General features: G+C 42.2%; 1 protein-coding gene across 1 annotated transcript in view; it reads left to right on the forward strand.

Moving 5' to 3' along the window:
* LOC149869462 (neural-cadherin-like) overlaps positions 1 to 14,911 on the forward strand; it is an 83,857-nt gene that overhangs the window by 41,010 nt on the left and 27,936 nt on the right. Inside the window, exons 14-20 of the mRNA XM_090040363.1 lie at positions 3,223 to 3,350; positions 4,873 to 5,059; positions 5,209 to 5,352; positions 6,832 to 7,115; positions 8,506 to 10,123; positions 11,518 to 11,611; positions 12,848 to 13,032. Coding sequence (XP_089896489.1) covers positions 3,223 to 3,350; positions 4,873 to 5,059; positions 5,209 to 5,352; positions 6,832 to 7,115; positions 8,506 to 10,123; positions 11,518 to 11,611; positions 12,848 to 13,032 — 2,640 coding nt within the window. The remainder of the gene's footprint in view (positions 1 to 3,222; positions 3,351 to 4,872; positions 5,060 to 5,208; positions 5,353 to 6,831; positions 7,116 to 8,505; positions 10,124 to 11,517; positions 11,612 to 12,847; positions 13,033 to 14,911) is intronic.

Genomic DNA, 14,911 nt, shown 5'->3' on the forward strand with positions numbered 1-14,911 from the left:
CTGCCCCCAAACTGGGCCTGTGGGGAGAGAAGGGGACATGACCTAGTTCCAGCCCTGCGAAAAGCATGGCTGAGCTCCCCAGTGAAGTGGGGTGTGACTTGGCCCTGCATGGGAGCGGGCATGACTTGCCTCCAAACTGGCCTAGGGGGGAGGGGGGAAGTGGTATGGCCCCAATCCAGATGTGGGAGAGGGGAAGGCGTGTGGCCCAGCTGCCACTGGCTTGGCAGGGCTTGGGGTTTGGCAGTTCAGCTGGGGTAGAGGGTGACTGTATTAATGGCCACTGCTCTCCTGCCTCCAAATTTCTCACCACATGGGGAGCCCCATAGGATGGAGTTTAAGCTCCCCTGGTTTAAAATATGCTGCATTGTAAACTCACTTTTCTCTCAGTGATGTCGGTGGTGAGGCTTCCACCAACTTCACTATGAGTGAAGCCGGGTGACTGTGGCAAGTTCTTGAAATTGATGCCACTACATATATTACCGTACTGAGAAACTAATGGCATAAGTAGAATTCAGTAACAGTCTAAGTCCTGATTCTGACCTTCTTTGTGGCATAAGCAATTATTTCTGATTTGAACTGACTTATGATCAAAATGTGAGTGAACTGGGTATCCTGTGAAAACCTTTTATTTCTGCATTTCCTGAGTGTTGAGGGATGGTCATGCAATAGTAACCATAATGTGAGTTTCTGTACATTGTGTCTCTGTTTTAATTTCTGCATATTCACATCTTATTTCTTAACCAATTTTGCTATTTCCTAATTGCATAGTGGAAGAGCATTTTTAGCTCTGAAACTTTTCTATAATATGCCACAACAGACACCTACTTATTTATATAGTGGTAGCTTCTAAAATCAAGGTAGGCCTCATTGTACATAATGAAGAAATTTTCTGTCCCCGAAGATTATGGTCTAACTACCAAAACTTATATTAATGAATAACATTATTACATAGTCATATTAATAGTATTGTAATAAAGATTAGTGAATTTTGCCCAGAAGCAAACTCATATTTCAATATTTTATCATCCATGTAAGATACACTTTGGATGGTGTAAATGCAGGTGAGATATAACTACCTGAGCACTCCTTGTGAAATTACAGCCATTTATTTATCCATATACAAAAAAAAATCTTTAGGGCAGATGTACTTTTATGCACCACTCTCACACAGCAAATGACTGGTGCTTTGGCTAAAACTGTAGAAGAAAACTCACTTTGAGTTAACACCTGGGAAATCATCTGCCATTATGGAAAGCTTTACAGAAAATTATGAATACATTACGTTTTGGAAGCTTGCAGCATCAACACACACAACTGGAAACAAGTCCTGATCATGCAAACATGAATGTGTTGAAACCAAATATCAATTTTAATAATAAAGTTAAATGTGTTTTAAGTGTTTGCGGGGTTAGATACTACAATATTTGTCCTCTTCAATTATAGAAAGAGACTACAAATAAAGTTTCTTATTATTTTACTTGCTCTTGTTGCATATAATTCCAAAGATTACTTTAATAAAGTTTTCTCCTATGTGTAAATAGTTTATATTTTCTATTTGGTCTGTTGTCATTGAACTTCACAATATGTTTCAGTAAGCTTCTCTGACATGTTATGGGGGAACTGGGAAAACATTTTAATTGAAAAAATATGGTTGTAAAACTGAATTGGCAGGGAGTTCAGGAGAAAAGTGGAGCACCTGAAACTATTTGTAACTTGTATTTTGAAAAAGATTATATTTCAGGTTGACATTGTCCTGTTAACCTAAGAACATCATCTATTTTAGGTCCTAAAATACTGCGAGTCTCTCCAGTAACACCTACATTGGCAGGCATGCTGAGACACTGATCCTGTAAGATTAGGACTGGCCTATATGCTCACATCCATGAAAACACAGCATCAATTAAAAAACAATTACTTTTGGTGGAAGGCTGTGTATAGGTTAGCCCTTACTTGTATGTTTACCCCTAGTACCATGAATAGTCTTATGGACTTCAGTAGATAATAATCAAGAAGTATATAAATCTTTGTAGGACCGGGACTGAGAGACTGCCACCACTTGGTATCTAGTCCTGTGTGAAGCGACAAATATTTGCTTCAGATTTGGATGATTTGGAGGGACAGTCATTTGATTCAGAGATTCGAATCACTGACCCAATTTGATTCAGCTGAATTGGATCTGAAGATTCAGTGCCGCTTTAGAGATTTGGCCATAGGCTAAACAGGCAACAGTCCTTACCATGCTGGACACAGCTGCTGCCACCTGGTAAATCTGTTTTGGTGGGGGGAGGGGGAAGAGAAGGGATGTGGGGGGTGCGGGTCAATGCCCCCACAGTGGGGGAGGGGCTGGGGCTGGGGCTGGGGCTGGGACAAGCTGCCCAACCAGGGCTGGGGAGGTGCAGGACTCGGGGAGGTGGGGGTTATAGGATGTGGGCATGGCAGTGTTGGGAGCAGGGGCTATGCCCTGCTGCTGCTTGCCCAGATTGGGGGTGCAGGGTGCACGATGCAGGTGCAGCTAACTCCGGGCAGAAGGGGGCAAGCAGCAGCAGGGCATAGCCCCCACTCTCAGTGCTGCCGAGCCCAAGTCCCACTCCCCCCACCCCCCCGGCCTCAGCTGGGCAGCTTGTCCCAGCCCCAATCCCTCCCTCACTGTGGGGGAGTTGATCTGCCCCACCATGCCCCTTTCCTCTCCCCTCTGCGCACCACAACAGACAACAGCTAGAGGTACTGTGTCCAGCATCCTTGAGGACTGCTGCCTGTTTAGACTATGAGCAAATCCCTGAATCCAGCCGAATCTTTTCTGAATTGATTCAGAGGCTTCTGATTCAATTCAGACTTTTTAATTGGTCTCCCAATTTGATTCCAATTCTGAGATTTGGCTGCCGAATTGGGACAAATGTTCTCCAAATCGAATCGGCTACCAAAGCTTCGCACATCCCTGCTGGTATCAGTGGGTTAATTGCTTATTAGCTTAAATACTCTGGTATCATATCTGAAATTGCATCATTAAGACTTCCAGAAACCTCACAATCACCAAATGCTTTTATTATCTGCTTTGAGAATGGGAAGGCTGAGATCAGGATTGCATCATAGCAGAAGCTACATGATATTTTTTCCCCCGATCAAGTGAAAAAATTTTTTTTTTAAACAAACTTAAAATTTTTATATTATTTTGAATGTATGGTAATACTGTTCAGACCATAATGAGAGAATCTTTCTCTGCAGATGTTAATGATAATGTTCCATTCTTCACATCTTCTACCTATGAGGTGTTTGTACCTGAAGGAGCAAATATTGGCACATCAGTTGCACAGGTTTTAGCTACTGACTTGGATTCTGGGCTGCATGGACAGGTTTGACTTTGTACTTTTTTGTTCTGATATTACAGAAAGGTTTTCCTGTTATACTGATCATAGAGCATGAGTAGCAGATAAGGCAGTAATGAACCGCAGGTATAACCTCACTTCCAGTTTTTACCTTATCAGAGGCTTCATCTGATTTGTATAAAAGAGGATGCATACTGCTTCCCTAGTTCAGAGAAAAGATGCAGCCTGCCTGATGCTTTAGTTCCTGAACCAAGCAATCAGTCTTCATCCAGTGACATGATGAAGCTGCCTTTTGTGCTCTTCAGCCAGCCCCCACCATTTTAATAGCAAGAATAACTGGGACACACTTTTATTCTCTTGGGGTGCCTATACATGTGCTTGGGGGTGAGGAGGACGGGGATGTTTTCATTAGAGCAGGTCCCAGAGAGGCACTTTGTAATTAAAACACCACAGCATCATGTGTATCAAGCCCCCACACATTTAAAAATGGCCACCGGATGCTTTAACTAAAGCTAATTCAATAAGCTTTAGTTAAAGTGCCACAGTGGCCATTTTTAAACCTGCAGGGGCTTATACACATGATGCTGTGGCAATTCTAGAGTGTTCCAGTTAAAGCATGGGGCAGACTCGAATAATTTGTTTGGCCAGCCCTGTCACATATCAACAAACAGCACTGAGTTGTTCCTCTTGTTCTGCCTATTTCCTTGTGCCTTCCACAAAAATCCTTATGCTAGCTCTTGAGAGACAAAGCATTGATTTGTAACCTGCTACCACCTTTGTAACTTTATAAATCTGTTGAAGTGGTCACTGTCAAATATAGCAGTACAGTCTGAGCTGTGATAGCAGGCTCCTTTGGTGGTCAGGAGACTGGCTGGAATTGCACAGTGGTCGCTTAATCCTGAAGGGCCTGAGACCACATGTTTTTAGTTTTTTCCAGCCTTATTTACTGCTACAGCTGTTACACAGATTCTCAGTGTAGCACAGGCAAGGGGCTGAGTGGCTTGATTGTTCAATTATACCTACTGGTGTTCAGAATAAAAAAGCATAAGCCTTAATGAGATGTGAACAGCAGAGCAATGCTGCACCAGCATGAGTTATCAAGGATTCTTAAACCAATTTAAGTAGTGCCTTCAATGTAGAAATCAACTGGATTCAGCAAATGGCTAGTATTATTTGCATGATTTAAATGGCTCTTACCCACACATGTCTTCAGTGACTTCTGTGCTGAACTAATGGGAAAATCGCTCTTTCTGCAGAAAAATTCAACTTTTTGTCAACATACTAAGACTTTTAGGCACAGTGGCTTTGTGTTTGTCATTGTTGTTGAAAATCTATTAATTGATACAATTTGTTTCATCAGATCATAGACATATGTGACCAGGCATGAACCTAGTTATTTTTTTTGCTCTTTTGAATATGAATCTCCTATTCTTATAATGACACACTTCTGCAAGTACTTGGAAAAACCAAATTGGGGAGAGGGGGACCTAGCTCTCATGTACTTGATGCATGGAAAATGTAACCTCACTTAAATATTTCTGAGTTTCAGGTTCATTATTTAATATCGAAAGATGCTAGTGAAGATTACCAGTTCTTCACTATTGATTCTGAGACGGGAGTTATTTCCACCCAAGCAACTTTTGACAGAGAGAAGAGAGGATCTTACTTCATTGAAGTACAGTCTCAGGATTCTTCAGAGTCTGCAAGACCTGGTATTCACAGCCAGCCTAACACAGGTAAAAATCATGGTTTATGTACCAGGTAAGAGGTAGGAAAAACAAGTTACTCTAATTTTGCTATAATTAGATGTTTGTGATAGATTAACATATCTCACATCTAACTCTGTATATCTAGTCTGTCATCCCCGTTTATGTTTCTTTTGCAGATACTACATATGTAAGGATTTTTGTCAGTGATATAAATGACAATGCTCCAGCTTTCCCTTATTCAGTACATGAAATCAGTATAGATGAAGACAAGGATGTTGGATATGCTGTTGTGACAGCAACAGCAAGTGATGCAGATGAAGGTGTAGTAAACTCATCTTTTCAGTGCTTATAATAATACTGTATTAATTATGTAGTTATGCATTGTATAAGACCTTAATACAGGATTCTTTTGTGAATTCATAATTTTTTGTTTTAATGAAGTAATTCAGAAGCTTCCAAGGGGCTGCCAACAGTTGGGAGAGGAGAAGAGCTCTATTTTTTTCAAATATATCAAGAACTCTTAATAATCTACTCAAGTATCTACTACCTAGGCCACCCATGTGCTATAAATCCTTTTATTTTAGAACAAAATAAATTCATCACACTTCTGTTAATACCTATGACCATGTGCCATATGCCCCAGTTAGTTGTACACCCACAGTAGTATAGTACATATCACCCATATCCTTGTTATGGGATAAAACTTGCCCAAAACTGGTGCCAGTTTGAGAGCAGTTATGAAAAAGTTAACACTGGACAGTGTCCCTACCCTGCCCTGCTTCCTGGCAGATGGAGAGAAGCTGTCAGCCACCTCATAGTACAGTGTCTTTCAGGCTTCTGCACCTCCATGCAGTGAAGTGCTGGTGAAGGAAATCAGATTCATAGCTTAAACATCACATATTTTTCATGCTGATTGTTTTTTATTTTTGTAGGAAAAAGGCACATGTGGTATGTGACTAAATATGGTACAGTATTTGAAATGCCTGCAATCTCATCTTGCTGTCTGAAAGTAAATATGGTATTTGAAATACCTGCAGTCTCATCTTGGTGACTGCAAGTAAATCTGGTATTTGGAATATAGTCCTTTCTTTTTCTCAGAGTCTGTCAATAGCTGGTCCTGTCATTTCAGTAATGTGGATAAAAAGAGGTAAACTTAAAACATTGAAAAAAATTTTTTCCTCCTACTGGTAGCATGAGTATGTGTATGTACATGTGCAACACACATACAAATAAAAATTATATCCATATTAAAACATGCTGTGTGAATTTTTTTTACCCTGCCTCAAATGGAAGTGAAATGAATTTTAATACATCTTCGGGTGTGGGGGGGGCAGGATGTAGGATGGCGATGGTTTGTCTTGTTTCAAGTGAAAAGTAGCTTATCTTGTGAAGCACCTAAAATTTGTATCTTTTCCAAGCATTTTGCAACCATCAAAAGCAAATATAGGATTGTAAAAAAGAATCCTTTTTTTTTTAAATATTTTCCTTTAAACCTTACTGGGGGGTTTTGATATTTGAGCACTACCTAGCGGCAAAAATAAATGAAAGAACAGTCACAACAGACGTTTGAGTTCAGTGTAGAAAATATAGTAAACAAAATGGCTTCTAGCATTTAATAACACTTTACATTTTTCAGCAGCGAATGAACAGACTATTTGGTCTACGATTAAGCAATTTCTTTGTTTCATTTTGTTGATTTTAACATGCTTGAAAATTACTCACGTTAACTATGCTCTAAGAGGTAGCATACACTATGGAATTGTATGTAGTAGTAATTACATATTTGCTATTTTGTCTAGGGGCAAATGCCAAAATAAGATACCAGATTACATCAGGGAACACAAAAGGAGCTTTTGATGTAGAACCTGAAGTGGGAACAATATTCATTGCTGAGCATCTTGACTATGAGCAGGAGCAACGCTATGAGCTCCGGCTTGTGGCTTCAGATGGCAAGTGGGAGAACCACACACTCATTGTCATCAATGTAATCAATAATAATGATGAAGCTCCAGTCTTCAGACAGAATGAGTACCATGGCAGTGTCAAGGAGGAACTTTCAGATCTGCCGGTAATGGTCCTCAAGGTAAATCAATTTGCATGTAGAAAATCCTTTTTCCACCTCCTGAAGTCAGCCAAGCTAGAACTACCTACAGCCAGAGCTCAAACAACATCAGCTGCTTTCTTTAGAAATGCATTCATCTCAGTCAACTCTGAAGTGGCACCTTAGAAACTAACTGGTTCAGGAGGCATGAGGTTTCATAGGTGACAGCTTAATTGGTTAGATGCTATGTTTCATTCACTTACAAAGGCTCATGCCTCCCTGAACCACCTAGTCCTCAGGTGTCAACTTGCCCTGACTTCAGACTAACATGGCTAATTTAACTCACTACCTGAAATATTTGTGCCTGTTCAAAAGACAGTATACAACCCCTGACCTACTGGTCAGATGCTGCAGTCAGCAAGGTGGGGCTGCAGGTATTGTACTCCAAATTCTGAGATCCTGCATCTGTCTTTATACAGCTTCCACTCTTGCAAGATGAGAGACCAGCTAAATCAATTGCCTGGAGGATGAGAAGTTTCTTACTTGTATGGGAACTGAGATTCTTAAAGGTGCATATGAACAATACATGTTTTGCAACCTGCTCCTCTGTCCCCTCTGCCTCCGTATCCTGTCCACTTGGACTTCTGTGTTTCGGAAGACCAAGACATTGTTAGTACATTCTGTCATCAGTCTGAGACGCACTAACTCTTAAGAGGGTTGTGCACCACATAGATACTATAGGATAAAATGTTTTTGGGACATGAGTTCTGTGCACCAAGAAAAGAATACACATGGAGCCATCTCAAAGAACTCCAGTTACTGTACAGGTCAATATCTTCTCATTTCTCTTCCCAGCTATGACCCTGGGCCAAATCACTTTCACTTGCTATGTGCTTTGACTTCTCCCTCTGTAAAATGAAAAAGCACACCTACTTCACAGGTGTTGAGGTTTAATTCCTTAGTACGTGTGAAGTTCTTTTCTATCCTAGAGTGCTGCGGGAGACTGGAAGTGCCAAAAATATGTATGTAGTAGTCTCAGGCCTGGGGAGAAAAGGATCTAGGCACTTGCTAACTTTCTCCTGTCTCCTCGTGTATCCCATCTGGTACTGGTTTATTACATACACTTGCTCCATTGTTCTACTACTACTACTGCTACCTAACTTTTCTTGTAGATTTTTGTCCTCCTTCCCCAGTGCACTAATCTGTAGAAAATGTGCACTATCAGTTTACTTCTATAATCCACCCATAATTTTCATGGAAAGGATCCCTGATCACAATGACTCAAACCAATAGATGTTTGCTTTAACAGTTAAATTGCACATTCATGTTCTTTATTAGGCCTGCGTAGTACCAGCTGCCCTCACTGAAGATGCAGTAAGTTTCTATTCTTTCCCTCTCACATACTTGCCATGCATGCTGTGGTTTGTTTTAGGTTTTGGCAACGGACCCTGATCAAGAAGCTGGCCAGAGTGCCCTCTGCTACACTCTGCATGGACAGGGGGCCAACAGCGAGTTCAGTATTAATGAGTACACAGGAGAGATCCATGCCAATAAGAAGCTAGACCGTGAGAAGCAATCCATATGGCACTTTCTTGTTCTTGCTACAGATGAAAATGGGGAGGGTCTGACTGGCTTTACAGATGTTTTCATAGAAGTGAGTGATGTGAATGACAACTCACCTCTTTTCCTTTGCATGTCAGATGGCTGTTTTGTGGGTCATGTTCCTGAAGGCTCCCCAGCAGACACTGCTGTAATGGACATGACTGCTATAGACCTGGATGACCCTAAAATGGGGTTGAATGCAGTGCTAACTTACAGAATTACTCAAAATGTCCAAAATGAAATAAACCTCAACTTGTTTTCAGTCAACCCAGATACTGGCACAATCTATACTGTGCTTGGATCTCTAGACCGGGAGAAGGAAGACAAATACCTTGTGGTAGTTGAAGCAAAAGATGGTGGTGGACTCACTGGGACAGGCACCGCCACCATTTTGGTATCTGATATCAATGACCATGCTCCAGTCTTTACACAAAGGTTGTATGTGGCTTTCGTCTCTGAGAATACAAGTGTCAACACAAAGATCACAGTGGTATCTGCTATGGACAGAGATGAGGGAGAAAATGCTGTGGTGAATTTCAGTATTCTTGATGGAGATGATGATAATAAATTTTCCATAGAGACTGATAAAATCAACAGGCGTGGGACTATTCGATTGAGGAAACAAATAGACTTTGAGAAGCCTTATGAGAAGGTGTTCAATTTGACTCTGAAAGTTGAAGATGTGAACTTCTTCAGCATTGCTTTCTGTGTGGTGTACGTGGAGGATTCCAATGACCATGCACCTGCCTTTTATCCCCAGTTCTATGAAGTGGCTGCTCTGGTTGAGAATGTAGCTCTTGGTACCAGAGTTGTCCAAGTTTCTGCTGTTGATTTAGATTCTGGACTCAATGGAAGGTTCTCTTATCAGTTGTTAAACAGTTCTGACCCAAGTGGCCAATTCTCCATGAATTATGATGGTTGGGTTGTGGTTGAAGGGTTGCTGGATCGTGAGGCCATGCCACAGTACCACCTTGTAGTCACTGCCACTGATATGGGACAGCCTGCACTGACTGGCAGTGCCACTGTCTTTGTGGCTCTGCAGGATGTAAATGACAATGGGCCGGAGTTTGAGGCCCAATACAACCCAGTGATTTGGGAAAACACCGCTCCTCCACAAATTGTCCAAATGAATGAAACTTCCACCTTGTTATATGCTAAAGACAGAGACACTGCAACTAATGGACCACCTTTCTCCTTTCACCTACTCAATGATTTAGGCAACATAGATCTCTTTAACTTGCACGATTTCCACAATGGAAGTGCTTTGCTTACTGCATTGCGTACCTTTGACAGGGAAGAACAGAAAGTGTTTTACCTTCCAATCCTGATCACAGACAGTGGGACCCCACCTATGAGCTCAACCAACACACTAGCAATTAATATTGGAGACCAAAATGATCATCCTCATTCTGCTGGCCATGTGGAATTCCTCATTTACAGCTACAACGGTATTCAATTTTGAAGCTTGTTTCACAGTGTTTCGTTCAGATCAAGAGAAACTGGTGTGAGATGCAGATGTCCTCAGATCCTTCCTACCTTGCACCTGATGGTTCCATAGTATCCCAAATAACTAGTGTATTTGATCAGGGCAGATTTATAAAGTGTTCATAAATAGATAATGCCCTGTATTAGATAACTATGGGGGGGTTGTTTTTTGTTTTTTAATGGGGCCTTACAGTTTGGGTTGATTTGATGTAATATCGGTGGCTGCTGTTTGCCCATAATGCCTCTGTTGTCTTTAGCAATCACCAAGAAACTTTGTTCCTGCTCTGGGAAAGTGGAATATTGAAATATTAGTTTCAATTAATTTGGAAACCTTTTCAGAAACAAAACTGTTCTGTTTTGTCAGCTCTGAAATTTTGTCTTACACCTATTTAAAAAAAAAGATCCATGATGTGCAGCAGAGTAAGGACAGTTTTTTTTCCCTTCATGTTGTCTGTCTTATTTGGATTTTGCAGTAATTGCATACTGTCTTATACGCAAAACATATTTGTCAACTAAATACTGTCACCCAGAGCCAGCCTTAGGGAAAATGGCATCCTCTGCGATCATGTATTTTGGTGCCCCTCCCACAAGTCAGCAGCACTGCTGCAGGCAGGCAGGGGTGCAGGATGCAGTCTGGCAAGGAGGCAGAACATCATGGTGTGCTAGGCAGGTGGTCAGGCAGGCACTGTATATGGCCCCTCTTGAGTCTCAGAGTGCACCCCACTCAAAGGATCTCTCAGAAAGAATTGGTGGAACCTGTGTATCCACCATTCTTACCTACAGGTCCAACTGAGTTTGAATACGTGCAACTTAATTATAGGATTTTGTGACCAGCACTGCATAGAGACCAAAACATTCTTATTAAAACAAATGTACCCTCTAGTAGGAGTGGAGCTCTTAGAGAGAATTTTAAAATAATGCTATCTATATTTTTTTGTATCTTTATAAATTCTTATCATCTCTTGAAGGTAACATATGTAAGTCTAACTTCTTTCAATATCTCTGCGTCCCCACAGGGGTTTTCTGCCTTGGTCTGGTTTTCCAAAAAAACACTCTTTTGAAAAAGGCTTACTTTTACTTCAGAGTTCAATCATTATTCTGATTAACAGACCTTTTCCTGTCTTTCTGAAACCAGTTTTTTTTAGGTTGGCTGGAAACTAAGGCTAAATAATCAACACTAATTGTTCTGACATTGTCCTCTAACGATTTTTTTTAAAGTATTTGCTTGAGGAGACTTATCATATAATATTCCTGGTTGTTTTCTGAGACAACCTCCTGTTGAGATGATAATCAAAAGTATCATATAGCAAACAGCCACATCAACATAGGATATTCAGAAATTATTTAATTATTTCAGGTAACCTACCCACAATAGTGCTGGGCCAGATCAGTGCACCAGATGAAGATGACTGGGATCACAGGACGTATCACTTTGAAGAAAAAACATCAAGGTATTTAAAAAGGCATATAAACTTGATGAAATGAGTTTTAAAATGTTTTTTAAAATGTAAGGTACTAAACTTTTGTTGTTTTTTAAAGAGCAAAAGTGTCACAGTATATTGCTTTCCATTCAGTGTATGTATAATGCTTATATGCAGTTCTCCAAATGCCTTCTCACACTGTGTGTTCCAGTTCAGTCTTTTCTGTTGCTTCCTGGTCCAGCATTTGCAGAGATGAAATGTTCTTCCCTTGAAGAGAAGAGCACTTTTCATAGTTTCAACAAACAGAAGTTGTGCTACATGTTGATGTATTCAGAGAAGTGGAAGATCTTTCATCTTTTCTAGAAGGATAGTGGCTGCAATGTCAAACTGTGGCTGAGAGGAGTAACTTGAATACTACCCAAAATACCTCTGTGGCTTAGGGAGCAGGTTGCTGAAAACAGAGATCAGGATTTTGATTGGCAGCTGTTGACAGCAGATCATACAGGTTTAAGACTAGGGCCTTGAGCTTATGTATGTACCTGATTAACAAGCCAGAATGCTAAATCCCTGATTAAAGTCCTATCCAGTGCTAATATCAGTAGACCACAGAAGAGAAATAATTCACAAATGGCTTTCTCATCTCTTCTTAACTGAAGAAATAATGTTTCAGTGCCACTGCTTGTTTTGTGAAGCTTTTTCTTCACTGGGAGGTTTTGTATTAGGCTTAAGGGGTTTGTACAAACGTACAAGTGTATAGGTGACTTGGACCAGTGCTGTTTAACTGTTTGGATGGAGGTAAAATGTACCTTAGTATAAGGATTTGCACTGATTTGCAAGGAGGTGGTTGTAACTATCTAATTGTGTGCCACCCGGCAAAAAGCAGAGGGTCTGCTTCATCTCATGCCTCTACAACCTTGTAAAACATCTCATGTCTTTTACAACCTTAAAGCAATGATGGATAAATGTATTGGAGTTCTATTCCATTCTGACTCGTCACTCCCCTTCTGTACCAGGAGTGAGTGGGTGGATCTGTTAGTGCAGTAGCTTTGGTATGGGAATTCACTCCAGAACAAAGTGGACCAAATAATCCTGCTCTAGATTTTTTTATTTAATATTTGTATAATTTTTCCATTTGTATAGCCCTGTTGCTCACGGTGGTCAGGCTAATGTAGACAGGTTTTGGAAGTCATAACCTTTGTTCAGAGCAAGCCTATAGGACATTATCTTTCTGTTTACCTTTTCCCCATCTCATAACTTCTACTGCAGGTACTTTATCCTTGATAATAACTCAGGGTTGCTGAGTATTGAAGAAGGTATCCCAGCAGGAACATACAATGTAAGAGTGAAAGTTACTGATGACGTCTGGCCAGATGTGGTCTCAACAGTACAGGTGGTTGTAAATGAGATCAAAGATGAGTGTTTCCATAATGCTGGTTCTATACAAATACAAGGTAAATAATGTAGTGTAATGTCTTTGGCATTTTCACTTGAAATCTGCCGTGTTTGTGTTGATACTGGGTGCTGACAGATGGGCAGCTCCCTGCTGTAACTTATGGCACTTCACAGAAAGTTCTATGAGTTACAATGACCCCCTCCCCAACACCTGACCCAACAGGCATTAGCTGTTTGGGTGGGAGGGGGGAATCAAGCTCCACTTCGGAGCCGATCTAGGGCAGAGAGAGGCTCCCCTCCCCCAGCTCCAGTGCTGTCTGCAGGATGAGAGATGGGGCGCTCCAGTCCACTTGCCTGCCTCCCCCATCTTCAATGAAAGACTACATAGTTTCATAGTAGTTTGGGGTCAGAAGGGACCTGAACAGATCATCTAGTCTGACCCCCCCGCAACTGGTAGGCGCACATGCTGGGATCACACGACCCCAGACAAGTGTTCGTCCAACCTCTTTTTGAATTTACCCAAGGTAGGAGTGAGGACCACTTCCCTAGGAAGTTGGTTCCAGATCCTAGCCACCCTAACAGTGAAATAGTGCCTCCTAATCTCTAACCTGAACCTATTCTCCATCAGCTTCTTACCATTGTTCCTCATCACCCCAGGTGGTGCTGAGGGGAATAGGGCCCTTCCTATTTGCTGCTGATCTCCTCTAACAAGTTTGTAGGCAGCCACCAGATCCCCCTTCAGCTTCCACTTGCTAAGGCAGAATAGATTCAGGTCATAGTTTCATAGTTTGTAGGGTCAGAAGGGACCTGAGCAGATCATCAAGTCCGACCCCCTGCCATGGCAGGAAAGAGTACTGGGGTGTTTGTCTAGCCTCCTCTTAAAGACCCCCAGGGTAGCAGCCAGCACCACTTCTCTTGGAAGTTGGTTCCAGACCCTAGCTGCCCTGACTGTGAAGTAGCACCTCCTGATATCTAGCCTAAATCTACCCTCTGCCAGCTTGTGACTGTTATTTCTTGTCACTCCTGGTAGAGCTCGAGGGAACAGGGACTCCCCCAATGCCTGCTGGTCCCCCCTATCTAGTTTGTAAATGGCCACTAGATCCCCCTCAGCCTTCTCTTGTGGAGGCTGAACAGGTTCAGGTCCCTTAGCCTCTCTTTGTAGGGCCTGCCCTGTTGCCCCCGGATCATGCGGGTGGCCCTCCTCTGGACCCTCTCCATGTTGTCCACATTCCTCTTGAAGTGCGGCGCCCAGAACTGGATGCAGTACTCCAGGTGCAGCCTGACCAGTGCCGCATAGAGGGGGAGGATCACCTCCTCGGACCTGCTTGAGATGCATCTGTGGATGCGTGACAAGGTGCGGTTGGCCTTCCTGACTGCGTCCCTTCACTGTCGGCCCATGTTCATTTTGGCATCAATGATGACTCCAAGATCCTTTTCTGCCTCTGCACTGACAGAGTTCCCCAGTCTGTAGGTATGGTGCTGGTTCTTCCTCCCCAGGTGCAGTATCTTGCACTTGTCAGTGTTGAAACCTGTCAGTCGCTCCTCATAAAATAGGTACTTTACATCAGTCTTTCATCAGTCCCATGGGACGCCCATGCCTGTTATGGGACAGGGAGATCCGGGTGATGGGGATCCCCTACCATCCATAAATGCTGACCTCGTGAAGGAACACCTTGAGAAGCTGGATACCTTCAAGTCAGCCGGCCCTGACAATCTGCACCCCAGGGTACTCAAGGAGCTGGCGAGCGTCATAGCCCAGCCCCTGGCACGGATCTTTGAAAACTCCTGGCACTCTGGGGTAGTGTCCGAAGACTGGAAGAAGGCCAATGTGGTGCCGATCTTTAAGAAAGGGAGGAGAGCGGATCCGGCTAACTACAGGCCCATTAGCCTGACTTCTATCCTGGGGAAGATCTTAGAAAAGTTTATTAAGGAGGCCAT

This window comes from Crocodylus siamensis, chromosome 3 (assembly GCF_052110815.1).
Source record: "Crocodylus siamensis isolate JL-2025a chromosome 3, ASM5211081v1, whole genome shotgun sequence".
NCBI lineage: Eukaryota > Metazoa > Chordata > Crocodylia > Crocodylidae > Crocodylus > Crocodylus siamensis.